The 24,220-nt window shown below is 44.5% G+C and overlaps 1 protein-coding gene across 1 annotated transcript in view; it reads left to right on the top strand.

Annotated features, from left to right (window-relative positions):
* The window catches only part of RGS6 (regulator of G protein signaling 6), a 1,185,454-nt gene that overhangs the window by 181,925 nt on the left and 979,309 nt on the right, over positions 1-24,220 (top strand). The window contains exon 2 of the mRNA XM_086937058.1: positions 8,139-8,242. Coding sequence (XP_086793184.1) covers positions 8,159-8,242 — 84 coding nt within the window. The 5' untranslated portion in view covers positions 8,139-8,158. The remainder of the gene's footprint in view (positions 1-8,138; positions 8,243-24,220) is intronic.

Below are 24,220 nucleotides of genomic sequence, written 5' to 3' on the forward strand. Positions count from 1 at the left end.
CTAAGCATGGGTGCATGTTCCCCATGTCCCATCACACGAGACAAGGGCGAGCAGAAGCATGGGTGCAGGTCCACCTTGTCCCATATTAGACAAGGGTGTGGGGTGAGTGGAGGCATACTCACAGGTTCTCACTGTCCCATCACACGAGGAAAGGGCGAGCAGAAGCATGGGTGCAGGTTCCCCATGTCCCATCACACAAGACAGGGGCGAGCAGAAGCATGAATGCAGGTCCATCTTGTCCCATCACATTAGACAAGGGTGAGAGTTGAGCGGAGGCATACTCACAGGTTCTCACCGTCCCATCACCTGAGGCAAGGGTGAGCAGAGGCATGTGTGCAGGTTCACGAACACCTGACATCTGAAGGCTCCATACATTCAAATGAATACAAGTATACATTCTTAGCATGCGCCCACGCATGCAATATAAAGAATACAAAGGGCACGAGATAATAACTTGATCACGAGATCGAGATCATAACATTAACAACTATTACATTACACTACAATGGGTGCAAGTTCACCATGTCCCATCACACGAGACAAGGGCGAGCAGAGGCATGCGTGCAGGTTCACCATGTCCCATCACCTGAGGCAAGGGCGAGCAGAAGCATGGGTGCAAGTTCACCATGTCCCATCACACGAGACAGGGGTAAGCAGAAGCATGGGTGCAGGTTCCCCATGTCCCATCACCCGAGGCAAGGGCGAGCAGAAGCATGGGTGCAAGTTCACCATGTCCCATCACCTGAGGCAAGGGCGAGCAGAAGCATGGGTGCAGGTTCACCATGTCCCATCACCTGAGGCAAGGGCGAGCAGAAGCATGGGTGCAGGTTCACCATGTCCCATCGCATGAGACAAGGGCGAGCAGAGGCATGCGTGCAGGTTCACCATGTCCCATCACCTGAGGCAAGGGCGAGCAGAAGCATGGGTGCAAGTTCACCATGTCCCATCACACGAGACAGGGGTAAGCAGAAGCATGGGTGCAGGTTCCCCATGTCCCATCACCCGAGGCAAGGGCGAGCAGAAGCATGGGTGCAAGTTCACCATGTCCCATCACACGAGACAGGGGTAAGCAGAAGCATGGGTGCAGGTTCCCCATGTCCCATCACCCGAGGCAAGGGCGAGCAGAAGCATGGGTGCAAGTTCACCATGTCCCATCACACGAGACAGGGGTAAGCAGAAGCATGGGTGCAAGTTCACCATGTCCCATCACACGAGACAGGGGCGAGCAGAAGCATGGGTGCAGGTCCACCTTGTCCCATCACATTAGACAAGGGTGAGGGGTGAGCGGAGGCATGCTCACAGGTTTTCACTGTCCCATCACACGAGACAAGGGCGAGCAGAGGCATGCGTGCAGGTTCTGCCCATCCCATCACACGTGGAACAAGGCAAGATCAGGCGTGCACCCAGGCTCATCCCGTTCCATCACACATAGGTCAAGGGCCCGCAGAGGCATGTCCATCGGTTCTCCTTACACCATCACACACAGAACAAGCGGGGGAAGGGCGTGGATTCGCCCATTCCGCAGTGGCCTAACACAAAATGACCCCCTCACCCCCAGGATGTGATGAGGACCCCCAGAGTTTCCTGTTTCTTACAGATGTTCAATGGCCTTTGGCTGAATAGAGGACCCTCTTGGAGAGCTGGGTCATCCTGGAGGGTTGCCTCTTGAACAATTCCCCCCCCACTTTGGACCTCAATGGCCTGATCTGTGCTTCTGCCATTCTGTTACAAATAGTCCAGTGAGGCTTCCAGGGCGACCTGGGGCTTTAGCTCAGCAGTGACGTAGCAAGGGGGCGCTGGGTCACGAAGCAAGAAATTAACTTTTCTGAGTTGAAAATGAGCGTTCCTGGCTATGTCTGTGTTTTTGGTGCTTCTTCAGCCTCGACTTTCAAGGTAGATAGTCAGACAATATCAAGAATAGCCTTAGGCAAAAAAATATATAATAATTACTCAAGATTTTACCATAGTCAGAAGTATACTGAGTTCAGTGGTCACCTCTACAGGTGTAGGAAATGTCAATGTGTTCGAATGTGAATTTAATTTTCACATGATTAAATATACATCGCTTTTTTTGTTTCTCCACGTAAAAAATGGCTCCCCAGATTTACTCCTGCCCTTAAATGGAGTATAGAGTCCACGTTGGGACTGTGCCTTGCAAAATGTTTGTGTATGGCCGCACTCACATTGTAGATCTTGACCTGTTTTAATAGCATTACCGACCACAAATGTCCACTCCCTCTGCCCTTGAACTTATTAACCAGCCCCACGGTGCAATATTGTATGTGAGTAAATTGATTTACGACTCTAAATTGACGTTTGATGTACTGGAGACGCAACTTTGCACTCATCAATCATGGCCTTCGCTTAAGTAGGTCGAATACAGGTGTGTAATCTGCTATGTGATAGAGCCCTTCTTTTGGGAACTTTTTTGACGTATTTCAAGGTATGCGTAATGTCCCTACTCAACTGTTGAGAGTGAAAGGGAAGGAACCCGTGAGCTGCAGGCAGGAGGCGGGGCCTCAGCCTAGGGTAGGAGTCAGCCTTCCTCAATCAATCAAACAGGTGACTTGTAAAGTGCAACCACTCACCCATAAGGGTCTCAAGGCGCTACGGGGGTGGGAAGGATGGGCGGGGGGGGGGGGGGGGACCTGCTGATCCACCAAAGGCACTGTGGTTCAGTCGAAGAGCCAGGTTTTATAATATAATATAATATAATATAATATAATATAATATAATATAACATAACATAACATATTATAATATAATATAATATAATATAATATAATATAACATAACATAACATATTATATTATAATATAATATAATATAACATAACATATTATAATATAATATAATATAATATAATATAATATAATATAATATAATATAATATAATATAATATAATATAATATAATATAATATAATACACATTTGTGAAGCACAAACAATCACCTGTAAGGGTCTCCAGGCGCTGGGGGCCGTCGGGAAGATTAAGCAAGCTATTGCTTAGAGTCACATGGTGCTGGGCTAATCTGCCTCTGGCGCCGGGATCGAACCGAGATCCCCAGATTCCAGCGTCAGTCGCCCTGGCCATGTTGCCGGGCACCGCGGCCTGCATTGAGGCATTGGCAGTGATTGCCTGAGGTGGAGAGGTAGCGTTCCAGGTTTCTGCTGGGAGGTAGGAGAAGGACCTTCCTCCAGCCATGGTCTTGCGGAAGCGTGGGACGGTGGCCAAGGCCAGATGGAGGAACAGAGGTCTCTGGTGGGTACATGGAATGAGAGGCGGTGGTTGAGGTACGCAGATCCTGCGCCATGTAGGGCTTTGTAGGCGTTTGTGAGGAGCTTGAAGGGGAATCTTTTGTTGATCGGGAGCCGGTGGAGGTCTCTCGGGTGGCTGATGATGCGGCTGCAGCAGGGATATTGAGGAAGAGTCTGGCAGAGGGGTTCTGAATGTTCTTCCTCGGCATTCTGTTAAGTCCGTCGCATGCTAGGGACATCTCATGGTACCCCGGGGGAGGAGGGGTTCAAGGGAGATGGAAAGGGAAGGAGCACCTGGGCAGTAGGCAAGAGGCGTTGCCTCAGCACAGGGTAGGAGGGAGCCGTCCTCTGCAGTGTGTTGTGTCCGTCGCTTGCTAGGGCCATCTTATGGTAAATGAATGTATGACGTTACAACGCATACATTTACAACGCATGCACTTACAACGCAGTTTTTACATCGCAACATCCAATACAATGCATTCCATTACATCGCATTTTAAAAAATTACCTTTACAACGCATTCCATTACATTGCATACTACCTTTACAACGCATTCCATTACATTGCATACTACCTTCACAACGCATACAATTACAATGCATACCATTACATTGCATTTAAGGTAAGTATTGGATAGTATAGGGGTAAAAATTACTATTCTAACTCCAATGGTATGCATTGTAATGGTATGCGTTGTAATGCCTGCGCTGTGGAGACATGTGATGTAGTGTCATGCCGGTTATAGATTGGTGGCTGGGTTGATATTGCGCAACACCACTTACTCTTATCTTGCCTCAAATCAGTGGCTCAAGGGAACAGGGGAAAAACGGCCACTAACGTCCCAACGGTTTCTCTGTAAACAGAGGGTACAAGAAAATAAATATTGTCCCCGAGCACAATTCCACAAGTAACAGTATATTGTAAAGAAAAAAGAAGAAAAACCAAATCCAAATATTCGCTTTTCAAATTCTTTAGCAGTCTTTTTTTTTTCTTTTTCTTTTTTCTCTTTTTCTTCAAGTGATTAGAAGTTCATCATTCCATATTTCATAAGTACTATAATGCACAACGAGCGTAGCCAAAAAACAAAGCCAACACGTGTTTCGTCATGGGAACAGTCTCCCAATTACTTCTTCAGGGCAATAGAAACGATTCTGTCACAAATATCTCAATAGCTTTCCAGTATATTGTCAATCTTCATAGGGTATTAAGAATACTCAAGAAAGGCTCCATAAATCAAGGATTTCACAGAAGGAATAAAATATTATTGTATCGGGAGAGTACTCCCATCATCTTCGCGTTGAATACGTGGATCCTTGAAACGCGGCTTTGTGCAGTTGTTGAATATTGTTGGGGTGGGAGATGGCGTTGAAGGCAAGGTCCAATAGGATAAGGGCCACAGGGTTATCTCTGGCCATGATCACCCGGATGTCGACCATGACAGCCATGCAGGCAGTCTTTGTACTGTGATTGGCCCTGAAACCAGATTCAGTGGTGTCGAGGAGGTGCTTGTTGAGGTGGGTGGCTAGGCATTTGTATATCATCTTCTCTGCAGCTTGTGCCGGGTTGGGTAGCGGGGAGATAGGCTGATAGTTGGCTAGCGCCTTCGGGTCAGCTGATGGTTTCTTGCGGAGGGGGAGTACTGTGGCGTGCTTCCAGGCACACAGGTAGGTTGCTGTGATGGTTGAGTCATTCTGGGTTATGGTGAGTGCTGCGCTGATGGGTTCCAGCCCTTTGACCAAGACGTGGTGAGGGTAGGGGTTTGAGGGTGCTCCGGAGTGCATGGACTGCATGGTTGTTGTGGTTTCATGAGTGGTGATGGTGGGCCAGGTGGTCAGAGTGGTCAGGAGGGCTGCGAGGGTAGAAGGGTCGGTCGTGGCTCGAAGTTGTCAGAGATGCTGGTGATCTTGTTGCTGAAGCATAGGGCCAGCTGAGTGCAATGGTCCTGAGAGGGGATTTTGCTGGTTTAGCGTGTTGTCAGAGTGGTGAAGATTTCCTCAGCGCTGTTGATGGTGCTTTCGTTGTGAGCGTGGAGTGTTATATTAAATTGACAACTATTTTGTAAGTTAATACTTACATTTGTGTTTAAAAATTATTTAATTAAATTGACAAACTTTCAATACAAAATCAAAATTAGTTAAAAGTAATTAACCATATGTTTTAATAAATTGTACTAAATAAGACTTAAATATAAAAATGATAGTGAAGTTATGCATTTAGTTTATATGCTAATTATATATATAATTACTTTATGTATGTAATTGTTTATTAAGCATGTTAATGTGTTGTAACATATAAATATTTAATTCTAGGTTCAACTACATTTTTAATTTTCATTAGACTTTTTTTTTTTAAATAAATGTCAACCTTTATTGTTTTTTCTATATATGTGCCCTAGGGAGATTTTTGCCCCCATGGCGGAGACCTCTGCCTACATTTGTAATGTTAACAGTAGTAACTTTGCACTCATGAACCGTGTTCAAGGAGGCTCCACCCAGTTACTGGAGGGAGTTGAAACATGTAAGTCTGCACCAAGTGGTAACTTTGCGCTCAGAAATATGAATAGCAAAGTGTTAAGATATTACTAGGTGCAGTAGTAAGTTTACACGTTTACACATGAGTAAATCTGCATGTTCATTTCCCTTTTTGAATAGGCATCTACATTGCCACAAGGACAAGCAGAAAACATTTGGCTATTTACATTGTGGTTGGTGCAAACACGAGCCTGTACACACTTGTATCGATATGCAGGCTTTGCTTACTGTAGGTAGACACACAGACGGTAACCACTGTACTATTTTTAGGTCTCGCCTAGGCAGTGCTTGTGCTGTATCTAGGAAATGGGCTTGAAAAAACACCGATCTTTTACATTGGTTCCTATTGCTGTCCTTTAGAAATGCTGGCTTTTCATTGGTGAATACACTTAGTAGTCCCTCCTTTTGGAATTTTGTATCCTCCTATGAGTTCTGCCCCTCTTACATGCGTTCTTATTGCTCAGGTTATATATATTTAGAGAGAACTCTTTTTTTAGTTGGGCTGCCTCTTTGCTCGTTAACTGTTCTGTTTACTTGTACAATGAAACTTCAGTCGTGGCTTATCTCCAGTGCCTCCCCCTCGCCCCTTGCACAATACTGCTTCCTTGCTTCATATCCTTTAACCTCCCCTGCCTCCCCCTCCGACAACACTGCTCGCAGGCCTCCACCACCCTTCTGAGGCCTGTTTTGATTTTTTACTTTATAAACGCTCTGACACTGCTTCATTGCTTCATATTCCTTAATATGCCCTGTTTTCCCCTCACCCCTTCCACAACACTGCCCGCAGGCCCCCACCACCCCTCCGAGGCCACAGATGTTTTGCTAGATTTTTTAAATTTATACAGCGCACCTAGCCATGGCCTCAGGGAAATGAAACAATCAGCCATTATCACAGGATGCTGAGCCTGACAGCAGACCCGAAAACAGACCCACAGCTCCCCAGTTGGCAGTTCTCACCACTGTGCCATATCCTTTGCCTAGCCATGTTGCAGGGTGCAGTACCATATGTGGCCAAAAGAGGTCCCAAGGGATGCCGTGTGACAGCCTGTGGTATTGCACCCTCACAACACTGCTTGTTTTAACCTGGAGTCTGACCTGCCATTTTCACTCCCAGCGCTGTGACGCCATTGCAGGTTCACTACATTAATGTGGGTATCACTAGACAAACACCTGGGCACGTACGAACCCCCTTGAAAAAGGCTCAATACGGGTCACCAACCCACCACTGGCCACCAGTGCTCAACACTGCACAACCACATACTAACCCATCTCTATCTCCATTTCTTTTCCTTTCACCCTCTTTTCTTCATCTCTCACTCACCTTTTTGAACGAGGGTGCAACAAGATTCAACAACGAGCCTATACTATCGATTATGTGATATATGCTCCGCCATGAAGCAGGCCAAGCCTGTTGTAACCCTAAGGGCGTCTGCGAGGCACTGCCAATGCTATTACTGTGCTATGTATGTTTAAAAAGCTTGCTAATAAAACACGTTGAACACAGAGATCTTATTATTCTTTAGATGGGGAGGGTATATCTATTACATAGTTAAAAACATTGCCATTTATAATGCCAATAGCTCCAACAAATGCGAGACCTATTGCATTTCCAGTGGTTGTTTTATTGTGTGTCTAGTGGTGGCTGACAAGCAGACAGAGATAAAGGTGGTCCTGGAGGGCTTCCTGCTATGTAAAACCAAACTTTCAGTATTTCATGTCGCCTCACACACAAGGGAGAAAGTAATGTGACACCACTTTCTTAATTGTTGCTTGAACTGTGTTTGACCATTCACTGCTCTGTTGCATCTGTCCTGGTCGCAGCTACTGATGCTAACGTATGCATTTAATTATTGTAACTCTAACTTGCTTTACCCTGTATTCTGCTACTGTGTAAAGCGTTCTGATGCCTTCGGGCCATGTCCGTGCTAAATAAAACTTGCAAAAAACAAACAAATAAATAAGTAAATAAATAAATAAATAACAATAAAATAAATAATACACGACTTCTAATCATGCCTAGCAAGCCTCTGGAGGTGATTATGTTGATTACAGGCACAATACAATCTTTTTCCCTTGGTCTTGTCCTGTCAACCTTGTGCGCTTGTCCCCTAACCGCTCATGATGGAGTCGGGCCCCTGAAAGTGGCCACTCTGTGCCGTCTTTGGCACATGTCCCCGTGCCTTTCTTTCCCTATCTCCTGTTTTGGAAGTGGCCCTGCCATGGAATCTGAGTCTACCCCGCTGTGCCACCCCCCACGGCTGGCACCCCTGCCTTTGAATGTGGAATGTCGTCTTATCTCGGTGCTGTGTCCTAATATCTCCAGCTCACCGCTATTCTTGTCTCTGCAGGACAAGTGTGGCCTGGAAGGATGGCGCAGGCTTCAGGTGACCCCAGCGCTGTGGCGCCTTCTGACCCCGAGGACACCACCCCCAACATGATTGTCTACAGGAAGGTAAGGCCGCTGTTTCCTTTGCTTTGACGTTTTGGATACATTGTTTCAAAGCTGCAGTTTCTGTCTTCTGAAGTCTAATAAAGTATTGTTCCTGAGGCAAAAATCATTTCCAAGTGTTCCGATTTTGGGATGAGTGTTCTGTAACTTTGCATTCCTACTTTTTTAAATATTCATGCATGCAGTTTTCCCTTTGAAGATGCAATGTTAAAAAGAAACCGTTCTAGCTAGGATCTCACTGAACACGTGCAATTAAATTGTGCAGCATACATTTTTCCATGCGTTCTAAAGGAAATCTTGTTTGCATTTGTCGTGTGTGTTTTTACGTCTCTCTCTTTGATGAAGCTCGAAATCTTACCAGAATAGGCGCAGCATATTTCCGAGTTTCCAGGCAGTTCCTAAACAAAATAGAGAATGTTAGATTACAAGGCAGGCACTCAAAATAACTTGTCTCAAAATAGTTCCTGGCTGCAGCACAAGACAAGCACTGGCAAATCTAACAGGACTGGACTTGGCTGACAGCCTTTTGACTTTGTTTTTTCATCTTTTTTTTGTAAAACCTTGTTATTGGGGGAGCTGCTTGGCCTTCTTCAATCTATAGAAAATCACAATGGATAAAATCAAAATGTTTTTGGGTGTAAAAAGACACACTTTGCCGTAGCAGTCCCTGGTTCTAGAGGGAACTGCTTTATGTCAGGATATGCTGCTTGTCAAAGAGTAGAATTCTGTCACTCACAGCGAAGTTAGCCAATGGCTGGAGTGGGCTGACCCATTGACTCATGCTGTGTGCTGTAGTGGGCGATAGAAAAAAAGACTCAAAGTAATTCTCTGTAACATAAAGCCATATTCTGCGGGATTTAAATACCATAAAAACTTAAATGGTTAAAGTTGCATATTATTTGAAATCTATAATTATCCAGATGTTATGTTTATCTCCTCAAAAAGAAGGGAAATGTTATTTGGTTGTTTGATTAATCTACTTAGCCATTATTGTACAATGTACGAATTCTGTAATTTTTCTGTGTTTATATGTGAAATATTCTTTGCTGAACCTGTATGACCTGGGGGTGGGGGTGGGGGGAGAGGGGGGTTATATACACTGGGAAAAACTCAATAAAGATAACTTTAAAAAAAAAAAAAAAAAACAGACTAGTTTATGAAGAGAATTGGCTAAAAGCCTGTATAAATATATTATACATTTAATTTTAGTTAAATTAAAAGGTGTTGTCTAATGCCAGATCTAAAACAAATGTTCCTGCGCAGAATAGCGTTTACTCAAAGTAGCTGAGTCATATGAGTTGCTATTATTATTAATTAATTAATTAAGGCACAGGAGAGAAGCAGGTGACCCCAGCCTTCTTGATGGCCCCTTTCCCCCCCCTTCATTGTACACATCAGCTAATTGATGAAGAACTGTTTTGTGGGAGTTCAGATGAATCTAAACCGATCTATAAGACAGAACTTATGATATGTACCAATTTTAACGATGAATATATTAAATAGGCCCTGCTGAATTTGGTTCTGGCCTAAGGGTGTGACAATAGATCGTTTCCTTTGTGTCCCTTGATATTGATTGATTATAGATCTGATCAGCCTGATAGTCATTTTTGTAGCCCATTCTTCTCAGCAAGCATCACTTAAATCTTTGCCCATCCATTGCCCCAGGCCCATTGTCCCATTAAGGCTCTTCCATCCCTGCCTCGTGATTTATTTTAATAGAATGTTTCTGAAGCTGTAAAAGTATTTTTGGATTTTAAGAGGCTGTGCTGAAATAGAGTAATTAGATGGTGTTGTTCTCAAACTTTTTCTAGCACGCTCTGTTCTCTGGCATAGCTCTGAGCCGTATAAGTGACCCAAAGCACCAGCTATTGTTGCAGCATGCAATGGTTGTTCGTAGAGGCCATCGGGCGCCTGTTGTCCAACCCGCTACTCTCTAAGAAACTTCCAGCAGCAGTTCCGGTTTGTAGGGTTTGCATGGCGGGTGGAGGGAGTAGCATTAAAGGTTCTAAATGGGTGCTGTACCCCAAGAATGGGTTTAGAAGGAGAAGGCACATTGAAGAGTCCAACTAAGGATTGCTGAAGTTGTCTTCAAGGCTGGTACTTCTTAAACTTGGCAGATACAAACTCCGGCCTCATTCCATCCTAAGCTCTATGCCCAGCATATAGAGACTTGACCCGAAAGTGATAGTAGGGTAGCTAAGATGTCGCAATAGGCTAGAACTGTTTCACTTCATGTAGGGGCTGAACTGCTACGTTTTACACTCTCTGAAACATTCGGGGTTGGAGTCTCTGAATGTCTGATGTGGAGTAATGCCATGGTTTCCATGAATGTTACAGTTGTGTTGATCTTTTTTTAGGGTAAACCCTAATATAGCCTTAGAGCCCGCCGTAGCAGCCTCTATCAGTCATTAAAGGCCCTCTCCAGCGTCGACTCGGGCCTTTAAAAAGGGAGTGGGCCTTTAAACCACTACGGATGGCTTGGAGTCTATTAGAACACTCTGCCCCTAGAGAGCACAATGTTCTAATATGTAAAACAAAGGCCTCACGGAACCCAAGCGGGTTGAAATCCCCACGGGCTCCATGAGGCCTTTGTTCACAGCAACAGCTGTGAACAAACATTGGAATGTTGATGCTCCGGGCTTCTACCGGCCATTAGAAGCCCGGAGCCCCCCATTGTCTTCAATTGAGCGCTCAACATTCCAATGTTCTAAATACGAAAAAACGAGAAAGACTTTGTTATGTTATGTTATGTTATGTTATGTTATGTTATGTTATGTTATGTTATGTTATGTTAAAAAAGGACTTGCAGAGTATCCCGGCGCTGAGACAAAAAGATACAGAGACCAGAAGGTGGAAACAGCAATCCCGGGGTGCGTGGCCATTATCCTGCTTGTTGGAACAGCCAGGTTTTCAATTGTTTCCTGAAAGTCAGTATGTTCTTGGGTAATACATTTTGGTGTAGGGTAGTATTGCCTCTACAACCGCCGTGGCTGGCACTACCCTTTGGTTGCATTCAGGATTATGTTTTTCAGAAACAATATGCAGTATTTGCGGCTCTTGGTTTCTTTGCTATGGTAAGCCGAGTCAATTCGCTGTTTTGATTGGTATATGGTTGGCCTTATTCTTGGAACCAACGAACATGGGATCAGTTTTGTCACTATTTACGCTTGTGATGTGTCTCTAGAGAGCAGGGTATCCAACGTAGGTCCAGAAGGCCTGATCTCTGTCAGATTTCTAGGAAATCTACATAAATGAGCTTTACACACAATAAATAAAGGGAGCTCATTTGCATATTTAGTGATAATGCGAAATGTCTGGCATTGATCCAGCCTTCCTGCGCTGACGCTGGACACCCTCTGACTTTAGAAAAATAGAATTTAAAGATCAGTTGCTGAGTGTTGCAGATTTTTGAAAGTTCTGAAAGAAAACTTGAAACATGAAAATAGTGCAGACACTTCCTGCAGAGTAGTGTGTGTTTAGAATGCCACTTGTGTTGCTTTGTGTGAGGTCTTGTGAATCATATGAGAAATGTTACTTGAGAATGTGCCGGAAGAACATTTCTTATGGCGTGTTGAATTAAAGTATGCAATAAAAAAAGGTATGCTTCTCTATTAACACCCAACATTACTGCCATGGGGTGCTGGCAGCATTAATCGAGCACTCCGGGTTTGTTCTCATTATTCATGTCAGTAGAAATCTTTCTTGGCATCATAGACTTGTAAATCCGACAGTCATGTTTTTCTTACTGCATAAAATGAGTTTCTGGTTCAAACAGGGGAATGTTACCTGAAAGCTGCAATTGGAATATGTTGCAATATCATTTAATGTGGTATGACGAACTGAGAATGTAACTATTTCATTTGAGTCAGTTTACTGTTTTAAACACTAGTTTTGCTTGTAGTCGAGGGCAAGGGTATTTCATACAGCTGCTCTATTCAACTAAAAAAGAGAACCATAACATGTGTATTTGTAAAGCGCACGTTCATTCGTGGGCATCTTGGCACAACAGGTGCTTGTTGTTACCCAACTCAATGATACTCATTTTATCGACCTCAGAAGGATGAAAGGACCTGTCAGGGTTTGAACCTGTGACCATGCAGTCAAACACAGACCCCTGCAGTGGACACATTAGTCCACTGAGCCAACAAACCCACATACAAATAACTAAGTAGCATGTTGGTGATCTTTAGGTCTGAGTTGACTGAGCATCAGTCATGCAGACTTATTGCTTACAATATACATACATTAGTGGGCTTTGGGTCTGGCCCTTTTATTCATTGGCTTTGTTGAACAAGTCCCTTTCAGCAATTGGCTTGAGACTTTGTCAATCATGTCTTGGCTCAGCCCAGTGGAGTATTAATCTTTCCCCTAATGTTGTCCATTTGGATGTATCCGCCTGCTTCCACTCGAGAGCTTGCATCGAACCGCATGAGAGGCTACTTTATAATCATAGTCCTTTTTATTTGAAATAGAAACAAAAAGAAGACTGTAGGAATGGCAATGGAGCCTTCACTAGGGTCCAGCTTTCGTTTATTGTCTGTCTTTAATCTGCTTACGCTGCATACATTAGCACATTAAACCCAGACCTATTGTCTTTGCCAATGCCTGTTGCTTATACCAAGGAATTTCAGGGTAAACGAACAACGGTGCATAGTTCACTACAAGAAGGAAGTCAGAGAGTAAACTACCCTTCCCTGCTCATGACGAGCTCAGCTCGTCATGCAGGACAGTGCTCCTGTGCTCATGACGAGCTCAGCTCGTCATGCAGGACAGTGCTCCTGTGCTCATGACGAGCTCAGCTCGTCATGACCACACCCGTTTTTATTGCTGTCCAGCACAGCAGATGAATCTCTCAAGCAGCGATAAACCATGCCCAGGCTTTGTTTACCTGGGTTCCGTATGTTGGAGAGGCATTCGCTTCTCGCCCTAACTTCATTGCCCAATCACAATCTTACACATAGAATATTGTGCACTGCTGCCAATGAAAAGCAGACAAAAGCAGCTGTACCATTTATTATTGCAAGCTGTGTTCCTGCTATGTTATTCAACGCTTCCACTGCATGCAGTGAGGTCTGAGCCCCCCTTCCCCCACTTGGATTGCCAGATGAGATGGTCCTGTGCGCCCCTGGATATCAATCTCTTTAAGAGCCTCGAAGGCTTATCGTAGCGCCTCGTAATCTCTTTAGCTCCAGGCTGAACATGCTCAGGAAAGATAATCGCTTTCCTTGTAGCTTTTACCTTCCGAGCTACTTATCACCTGGCTGTCCTGGCTGCAACTTTCAATCTTGTGACAGTCTCTTTGCAGTGGTGAGATCTGGACTAAAAAAAAAGGAGTCCCTCGTGTGTGGACTTTCTGGAGCTTCTGGAAGATGAAAGAGCATCTCACCTCGTTGAAATATTTCTCCCTGAACATCAGCAGCTTGTGAAATGGACTGCTGCAAAGACACTTTCACCGCTGGATCCAAAGAGGAAACCTGCCCTTCCCCCATAAACCTCCCCCGGCCTTGTCACTTGCAACTAGGGCTTACTTCCTGCTTTCGTTTTCAACCCTTCTTCACTTTCCTTCTTTTGTATTTATTTTATTTTATGCGTTTTTATGTAGCGCGGACTTTACCCGAAGGTGTCGGAGCGCTTCACAATAGGAACAGTAGTGAAACATGAGGAACAATTGCAAGTCAGCATGTTACAAAAGCAAACGTTACGTTACCTGAGGCAATAGTGACAATTGTGCGTGTATCAAGAGCAAACAAAATACACTGTGAAAGAGGAGTTCCAGTTAGGGAAAAACTGCTCTCTTTACCCAGTCCTGCACCTCTAACAATCACCAGCGATAGTCATTCTAGGGTAGTCCTTTGTTTGATGACGCCGGTTTGGGGGTCAAGACCTATTGTGATATCATTCACTGGTTGGCCGCTTAAACAGATCATTATACCTCGAAACTAAAAGGAGCGTTAGCTCTCTCCTAAAGATATACCATTATAAGTAAAGGATATAAAGGGCACTTGCAAATGTAAATGGGTGTCATTTATAGATCTCGTCTGAGACAATGCATGCGTTCTCGCTTGCGAGTCATTTTGTTAGCTTTAACTTACAGGAGACTTGGAGCCCGCCCTTTACTTGCCATTCGTTGGCTTCACCATCACTCTTGTTTGCTGGCTTCTGATTGGTCAGTGAGTGTTGGTTTCACTTTCTCTTCAATTGTTTCTCTCGTCCGTGGAGCATGGATAATGCACTGATTGTCTTTTCATGATTAGTGTCCTGCTCTGGGACTGAGGTACTTTTTTTTTCTTCTTCTCCCACTGCGCCGTCTGTTTCTAAAAAACATCTTGCAAAATTAAAACACTCACCCTCGTGTCTACAAATACAACAAGCCTCATTGCTTAGTCATTAGAAGCATATGACTGTTTGGTATGTGCAATCCCAGTGAACATAACAAATTGGGTTCTGCACCAACTCCTAAAACTTTGCGTAGCGTGAGTAGTGTGCGCAGAGGTGGTGTATCGCATAAAATGACTATTAAACTTGTGCTTTCTTACCTGTCTTCCACACATACATTCCAGGCCTGCTTTCCAGTTCACTCTGCGCTTTCGCTCCCCAGATTGCAAATAAAAAACACATGAGCACGCCTGGGTACGGTGTAGAAATGCCAAAACCCTGATAGTGACTGTATAAAAAGCAGTGCCTTTATCTGCTATCAACAGACCCTCAGCGCGCAGCTCCTTAGTCTTCCAGGAACACAACAGAAAACAACAAGCACTGGCAAAGCCAATAGGTCTCGCTTGTGTGAGATTTATTGGCTTTGTCTATGTATTTTTTTAGCCATGTTGATGAGGTCGGCCAACGTTGATGACATCATAGTGTTTAATTTCTTTTTACTTTCAGCAATGCTGCATCACTGTACAAAACCGCAGTGTGCCTGACAACATGGCCTCTGTGAGGAGGCTAGGTATACATGCACTGAATTAAGAGTTAGTAGATAGCAAACAGCTACAAAACAGCTATATATAAAGTTGTATAACCTTAGCAAAAACTCTCATCTTTGCTCTGTATCTTAATTAAAGGCCCCTCCACAAGGACAATAAGCAAAGGCAAAACCGATAAGTCTCGTTTGGCATGAATGTGGTAAAGCATCTAAACACAGACTAAACAAGCAGACACTTTTGTACGCCTGTGTTTGCGTGTTTTAGTATGTTAAAGCCAATCCCGACACTTGCCAATGCTGGATTTATAGTTAAATAAAGATGGCCTCCATGATGATTCGTTGATTCTAAGTGAGGCACCATCTTCTAATACACAATAACACTGTAAACTAGCCACTGTACTGTATTGATTTTAAACAAGGTAAACATCTTGGAACAACATTGTAAATAATGTAAATTTGTTTTACCAATCCAAGATGGCTACCTCATTTATTTTAAATGTGGCAGCCATCTTGGAATAGTATTGTACATAATGGCTGCCTTGTTGATTTTAAATGTGGAAGTAATTTTTGAATGCTAAAACAATGATACACTATCCAAATAATTGTTCAAACAGACCACCATGTTCAGAATCAGTTGGCACACAGGCTGTGTAGCTACAAACTTGAAAACTCAGAGAAGCATCTAAAAAAAATGTTACAGTTAAAAAAATAAGAATACAATTGATTTATTAATAAAAGACATGCATGACATAACTAATTGAATGTGACACAAGTATAATGATTGACATGCTTTCAGATGAAAACCAGTCCCTGATAAACCCAATGTAGGCGGAAGGATACGCACAAACAACCAATAGCAAAACGGAGAGAACAAAATACATCTTTGCTCATCCAAGCTGTGATTGACAATATCTCAAGCCACTCAAGCTAAAGTATGGCGAGCTAAAGAAGGCTGACCCAAAGACCAACATATGCATCGTCCTTTTTTGGAAAAAACAAAAGGCCTAAAAGGGTCCTGCCATTCCAATATCGAGTTTCCTGTCACATAGGCGTGCTCCATAGGTTAATTTGCAAAGCTTATCCTTTTATTAGTCTCTCTAGCTCCTGCCCCCCAACTGCCAGTAGCATGCCCCATACAGAACAGCAAGATCAGTCGTTTTACATAGTAATCTGCACATGTAACATGCCAACTTACCGGTATGAATGCAGTAAACAGCCAAGCTTTGGCATTCCCGGTATATTTTTGTAAACATTCATTCCTATGAGGCATTATTGCACCGCGCAGGAGTGGGTCTGGAATGCTAATAACAGACCGAACAGGGTGATAAGATTTTGGAATGAGGACAGGAAATTATTTTAAGGATAAACGTTGCTGCTGAACTTGACAATGTCGCCCAGAATATTGCTGTTCAAGGAACTTCAGGAAATTGAGAATGGAATGTCATCATGCTACAGATGAAAAAAAAAGCTAGATTGGCAAAAAAAAACTAACAGAGGAAAATTCCAAACCTTCATGAAAACATAACATAGGCATTTGAGTGGAGAAGTGTAACAACGTATTACAATAGAACGTATCACATTTAAAATAAAGGTAAGGGCAATTAGTTTGAAAAGATCTGTGGAAATGCTCTGCATGTATAAAAAAACATTTACTGCTTCCCTTCCCATGTATGGGAATGTGCTCAGCCTGTTTTTTCAATTTCTCATTTCATGGATGTTTTTTCTTCGGCTGAATTTGTTGATTATGATATCAATGATTGTTGTCACTATTGAATTGACTAAAGGGGCTGTGTTAATGTGTGTGTGAACTGAAAATTAATCAAACACCTGCAACGTGGTCCATTGGCCCAATTGGGTGAAAACCAGGACTGCAAGTCCCATAATGCATTAGGTTGTTAAAAGCCCAGGACTCCAGCATGGTGTTCCGATAACCTGGAGTCACTTGGGGACCAATCAATCAGTCGATTTGTATTGCGCTGCTAATCACCGCGAGGACATCCAGGCACTTACTTGTTTGTGCATGATGTTTGGTCATTTTCTCCACTCTCACCTGTGCTTTTCCAATATCCATTGCACTCAAAATATGACATTTAAAGTTACATTTATGGAATGTACTACTCAATACCTACTCCAATAATATCGTGATATAAGATGTCGAGGGACAAAATATTGAACGGGATCTTTTTTTTAGATATCTTATCCTGGATATTGTGTCTCATCGATAATCTGTGGTTAATAATATTCAGGGGCAGACCGCATTTCTGCGCGTGGTTTCCCTTGGATGCTGCGCGCTTTAACCACTTCAGCACCAGCAGCATTTCGGCTCTGCTGGAAGCAATCTCTTGAGTGGGGTTTTATATATATTGCCTATAGGGGTCCAGGAGAGTGCACAACGCAGCCGCCACAAAGGGGTTAACATGAAAGCCTCATTATGGAGGGATTTACCTCAAAAGAAGCAAAATCATCCGATTTAACTTCCGCGTGCAGCTGGTTTAATTTCCCGCGCTGCTCTTCATCAGGAATCCCAGGTTAAACCTCCCTGGAAGAGCAGCGTAATGGCGGCCGCTCGCGCCAGGACAGCGGGCGCGCGGCCTGGCCGGGCCCGCGGGGGTGGATCAAAGCGAGGGCTCGCGGCCAGGGCGCGTGCCGCAGCCCAGAGCACACAGGCCTCATGACATGCCAGAACTTAGAACCTAGGGTCGGATATAGTCTAATATGGGGTATTTTAGATGGCTCACACCTAGCTCCAAGAAGCAGTGAGATTATACAGAGCCTCGAGACCTTCATGGGTGAAGCAGCCGCTCTACAAATCCTGATTGCATTACTGCAGCAGGAGCTTTTCGAATGCAGTGGTGTAGCAAGAATGCCACGTGCCCTGGTGCAAGCAAAGAAAATGGCTCCTTTGGTGTGAGGGTAGAAAAATACAGCATTGTCAGGGTTCACTGGGTACCTCAGGGCTCTGGGCCCTGGTGCCACTGTACCTGCTGCACCAATGGTAGCTACGCCCCTGTTCAAAGGAAGGTGATGTGCATAGAGCAGTGTGGCATGGGAGGTCTGCTTGAAAAAACTAAGATGCAATAGGAACATAGGTACAGGTGTGCATTTTTTACATTACACATGGGTATCATGGCAGGCCGGCTTAAGACGGTGCGAACAGTGCAGTAAAGTTCACGCTATATAAAACTTCATAAATAATTTTTTTTTTAAATAACACAGGTTCAAAAAGCACCTGCTGCAGAGTATAGCATTTTTCAGGCAACAATAAAAATGTCAACATAACTCTAGCGCTTAAAGTTCCTGCTGGAGTTTTTTTCTAGTGGCAGTTTCCACTCATGAAAGAGTAGTGCAGAGGGTTAATACGCCTGCTGCAAAGAACGTGTACCATGCACATCACAATACTGTATTTTATGCGGATCACTCAGTAGGTTACTGCTTTTGTCACAGAGATCCTTTTGTTACTTGCAGTTCATAAGTTACAACCCTAATATAGCACAGTGAGCTAAGAACTGTCATCAAAGAGCTGCATGAAAAAAACTGCAGGCTATAGACTAGAATGTTAGTTTTTTTTCCTCAGTCTTTTATTATCCTAATGTTGGCAAAAAGTGTTCATTTTAAGTAGAAATACATTCTTATTAGTAAAGCCAACCCAACCACTGTGGTACGTTTTGAATCCTACGTTTTTGCTACTCCAGACCAAGCACTCTTAAAATATACTGTATACATGGTATCGGTGACTTGTGACTCCTACACCTTGTAATCCTCCTTTTCTTATGTAACGTGTCCTATAGTCTGATGTTCACATGCACAGAGGCTGTAGAATGTGTGTGTGATGTAAAGTGTGCCCTGACAACCTACACTGGCATGAGTACCGTTATAAAACAAAAAAAATGCACGTGAGAGAGGTGCTATGCAGAGATGGGGGGCACTGGTGGAGCGTGGTAGTGAGGGAACCAGTGGGGAAGGAGGGTTATGTGGGTGGGGCACCAACATAGATTGTCGCACTGGGCGCCACCAGCGCTAAAGATGGCTCTGATATCATACTTAGTTTACGACACAGGGACGTAAAGTGAATTGTTTGGAGTTGTTCAAGTGCCAAATCCAGCACTAGAACCCAAGCTACCTTCTTAGCCACTTGACTATATATCCTCCCAGTGACAACATGTGGGCAGAGAGGATGTGGCATAATGGTTGGCCAGAGCTGTGGCACTGGAGAACTGGGCTCGAGTCTCAGCGCCGGCTCAACTTCAAGCAATCAATCAATTAATCAAGTATTTGTAGAGCTTGGCTAATCATACTGGGGGTATCCAAGCGCTGTGCTGCAGGTGTCAGTGGAAGGGTCAGGTCTGGCTTCCCTTCCTGTAGTGGTTCAGCGATGGAGAAGTATTGAGGGGAGGGTGTTCCAGGCTTTTGATGGCGAGATGGGAGAAGGAGCACCCTCAAGAGCAGCTGATGTGGATACGTGGTATCTGAGCGAGGGCTCAGGTTTCTGTAGGGTTGATGGAAGATCAGGTGGTGGTTCATGTAGTCGGGTTCTTGGTTGTGGAGGGCTTTGTAGGCATGGGTGAGGAGCTTGAACTGGCATCTCTTCTGGATGGGGAGCCAGTGGAGGATGCTGGGTGACGTGTGACCTCTTGGGCACGTTGAGGATCGATCTGGCTGCTGCGTTCTGAATTGTCTGGAGTCTTTGCAAGATAGAGGTGCTGGCATAGTGTGTTGTCGTAGTCTAGCTGACTGGTGATGGGAGCCTGCATCACAGTTTTCCTTGTGCTGATAGGGAGCCATCTGAATATTTTGCTGTGCATGGGGATAGCGTGGAAGCATGCTGAGGCAACGCCATTCACCTGATGTCACATGGAGAGTTTGCTGTCCAGTGTGATGCCGAGGTTTCGGGCTTGGTCTTTCGGCATGAGTCTGAGCTGTGTTGGCCACCTGTAGTCGTTCCAAAGGGCGGCGTGTCTGCCAAAGATCAGAACTTGCGTTTTGTCTGTGTTGAGTTTCATGCAGTTGTCTTTCATCCATGCCGTGATGTTCTTCATGCAGTTGTGAGGTTGGTCTTCGTCAAGGTGGGGTTTGTTGAGAGTGAGAGGACGAGTTGAGCGTCGTCGGCGTAGGAGATGATGTTGATGTGTGGTCTGACGATGTCTGCGAGTGGAGTCATGTAGATGTTGAAGAGGGTGGGGCTGGGGGATGAACCTTGGGGGACTCCACATATGGTAATCTTGGGTGGTGAGGTGATTCTGGGAAAATCACTTAATCTCCCTGTGCCTAAAAACGCAAAAAGAAATGCGCCCTTGTATAATGTAACTGGTTATCATGTAAAACGCTCCAATACCTTCGAGTAGGATTTGTGCTATATAAAACCGCAGAAACAAAATAATTAACATGCCCATCGCACCCGACACCACCTTCCAAGCTTTAAGAAAATAGGGGAAATTATTCTTAAAAGGAAGGTATTTAAGGAGAAATTACCCGCCACAAATTTGATTACAGAAGTCTGCGATATGGCCCTTCAGACTGTAACAGAGCTACACGATCACATACATACCAATAGACCCGAATCAGGCGGGAGACTACCGATTTTGCAAGCCAAAAATGGCTTTATTTCAGCTGTCTCCCGTCTGAAATTGCATTTTCTTCAATAGAAGTCAATGGAGAGTTTTCACTGTCCTGATTTTTTATTTTAAATCTCCCACGTCTCTGTCCTAAAATGTTGGCATGTATGCGATCATACCAATGTACAGGGGTGTAACGCAGACACTTGCAGCCCCTGGGGTGCTGAGGGACCCGCAATGCTTCAAAGGGGCCCCCACTCCTTCAGGCGGTTCGGATCCCCATTCAGCCCCAATCCAATGCATATCTGTGATCTTTGAGATATTAAGGGTCTCTTATCTTTTTGTGGGAGGTGGGGGAAAGGGTGGCATTATTTTGTGTTACGCACTGGAGTCTGCTGATGGAAGAAAGATCTCTGTCACCGCCTTCATTTCTCCTTCTCTCCCCTCGACTCTTTCTCTGCTCTCCTCTCTCCCTCCCTTCACCCCTCCTCTTTTTTCTGTAAATGTTATTTTTTGTAAAGAGGCCTTTTCGCTGAATTGCGACCCCTTTCGTTATCTGTAGCGTGTTCGACCCCCTTCCCCTACGGTTTGTCGCACTATATAAAAGAAATACTTGAGTGCATAAATAAGTCGTGAACTAGTCTCTGTATGTCTCTGCCTATGGCACAGTGTCTTCAGGTGTTTCGAAGCGGAGGAAGGCAGAATATTCTGAATAAATAGCAAATATCTTACATGCACTATTCTTACCGTGGCTGCCATGGGGGTCTATTCTAAGTATCCATTTTGAAACACCTAAAGCTCTCAGACTGGGCACTCGCCCTTTAAAGGTGACCAGCTACACCGCACAGCTATCATGCTTGTATAGCGCAGTCTGCCATTAGTCAGACTCTCGGCGCTGCACATTGCTTTGCCTTTTCCTTTAAGATCCTTCTGTGGTACTGGCTATTCAAACCCTGCTACGGGGGCTTGGCATGCTTTTCCCTGGCTCTTGTAGCGAACTGCATTGTTAAGTAAAGATTTAATTTTCTACTTTGCTAAATTGCTTTACACTGTCTAACCACAGGCTTCTGGATAAAAGGCGCAATAAATAAGCGAATGTTGGCCCCGGCCCTGGAGCGGAAGACATGGCCAGCATTCGTAATCCCCCGGGAGCGGCGAGAAATGCTCGCTCCTTCATGTGAAAATAAGTATTTTAGGCAGACAGCTAAAAGCTCAATGGGGGAAGCGAAGCTTGCGGGCAGAGCCGCCAGCCCTCGTTGTTCTGAAATGTGGATTGTGGCATGCATGGCTGCAAAGCCCACTCCGCTGGTGACAGGGCGCGCGCAGTCCAGGGTCTGTCAGGGGCGGCTCTGGGAAATGACATATACGTGCACGCGCAGCCGAGTATTCGTGCACACGGATTGCAATATGGTATATTCTGCTTTTAAATACTATTGTTATGTGCGGGGAGGGGCATGTCTTATGGGGGGAGGAGCCTGGGGTGGATCAAGGTCTCCCTCCCGACATGATGGATATATTTGCATATCTCGGTACATTTGCATATCTGGCTTATGTCATGCTGCTGTTTGTTGCTTGTCTAGAAGTTACAAAGAAAAGCATTTAAAGAGCATCGAAGCAGTTAAATCCCCTCGTGAGATGAATGCTCATGAAGTAGGACATTGGGGTACAGCCCAGTTGTTCCTCTCACGTGGACTCTGTGTAGCAGGGACCGCTCGAGTGAGGCTGTGAGACGGAAGGACCTCGATTTTGCCCCCGGCATTGAGCGATGAATGTCTGAACCTTTAGTTACTAACAACATTTTTCTCGAAAATATGTTTAGGGAGGCCACAATTATTTTCACCTGCAGGTCCAACAACTATTACGTGCCATTGGCCCTGGATCCCTGTTGAGGGGTCAAAGGGCGAAGAAATGAATGAGTTATTCAATGTGGGAGCATGCAGTATTACTTACACAAGGGTCTGTAGAGTTTGTAACAGTTCTCTCTCTCTTCTTCTCTCTCTCTCTCTCTCGCTGTCTCACTCTCTCTGTCTCTCTCTTCTTCTCTCTCTCTCTCTCGCTCTCTCTCTCTCTCTCTCACTCTCTCTCTCTTCTTCTCTCTCTCTCTCTCGCTGTCTCACTCTCTCTCTCACTCTCTCTCTCTTCTTCTCTCTCTCTCTCTCGCTGTCTCACTCTCTCTGTCTCTCTCTCTCTCTTCTTCTCTCCTTCTCTCTCGCTCTCTCTCTCTCTCTCTCTCCTTCTCTCTCTCTCTCTCTCTCTCTCTCTCTCTCTCTCTCTCTCTCTCTCTCTCTCTCTCTCCTCTCTCTCTTATATAGAGATGGCCTTTAACAACCAGTAAACCAGTAAGTTCCAAGGCAGAAGGGCTATAATGCTGTTAGAACATTCAACCCTTTAGGAGCAGAGTGCTCTAAATTAGAAAAGAGAGAAACAGAAAGACAAACCTTGGAATGTTGGACCTCCGGGCTCATACCAGCATTATAGCCCGGAGCTACTCTATTGTCTTCAATGGAGCTCTCAAAACTCCAGTGTTCTCATAAGACCAGAGAGACTCTTGTTCAACGTCTCTCCGTCATCAACAAACCAAAGTGAACAATTTAGAGAAGGTCCTTAAACCTGTGTCGGCTGAACCTTTTTTTGGGCTGTTTAGTCCTCCTGGTACTGATGTGTAGCTAACCCACACGGTTTAAGGTGGCCACCTTTAAACTGACTCCCCAGCCTATGTAAGGGTTCAGCTTCTGCAAGACTGAAGCACACTCGCCTGAGACCACTTTTGGTCATAAATGTAATTCAAGTCACGCCTCATCATACAACACCTCACCACATATCTTGTATGAGGTATATGCGCAGAATAATTCTTTATTGGGGTCTTCTGGAAAGGAACGGCAGAAGCAGTATGGATTCCTATTTCTCTTGCTTATAAGTTTGCTCTAATAATTCTTCAACTGCTTTGAATCTGTGAATGTTAAAGCTTTAATTATATGTACAGTAAACTTCTCAAATATGGCCATTTAGGCGATTTGTCAAATCCGAAGGCACGTAGCCATGTCCTGCCCATCACAGCTCGCTGAAGCTGTTGAGATATTATTTTAAGGTGGACATACAATCTCAAAAGGAGAGGCGAGTGTCTATCATCATAGCTGCAAGCACTTTGTAAGATGTACACTTCTGGCGCACAACAGAGGTGTCTCTTGTGCATCTCTTGTGCATAAGACGTTTAAGCATCTTATTCTACATTGGCTCTTCTGACCAGTGGTAATAGCTGGTCACCCTCGTAACAGTGCACCCAATCACCTTGAAAATGTTTATTTAAAGCTAAAATGGGGTACATCAGCACGGATGGCATATCTGAAGGTTGCAGCCGCGGTCGGTAGTGGGTGTACCTGCAGGGCGGTGATGTGGGGAGGGGGAGGGGCAGGGTGGGGGTTGTAATGTATGGATTACGGAGCTTTACAGGTAAGTAAAGATTTAAATAAATAAAACGAATTTCGTTGCATGCACTACATCCCCAAA

The sequence above is a fragment of the Lissotriton vulgaris genome, chromosome 9 (genome assembly GCF_964263255.1).
Source record: "Lissotriton vulgaris chromosome 9, aLisVul1.2, whole genome shotgun sequence".
NCBI classification, from domain to species: Eukaryota; Metazoa; Chordata; class Amphibia; order Caudata; family Salamandridae; genus Lissotriton; species Lissotriton vulgaris.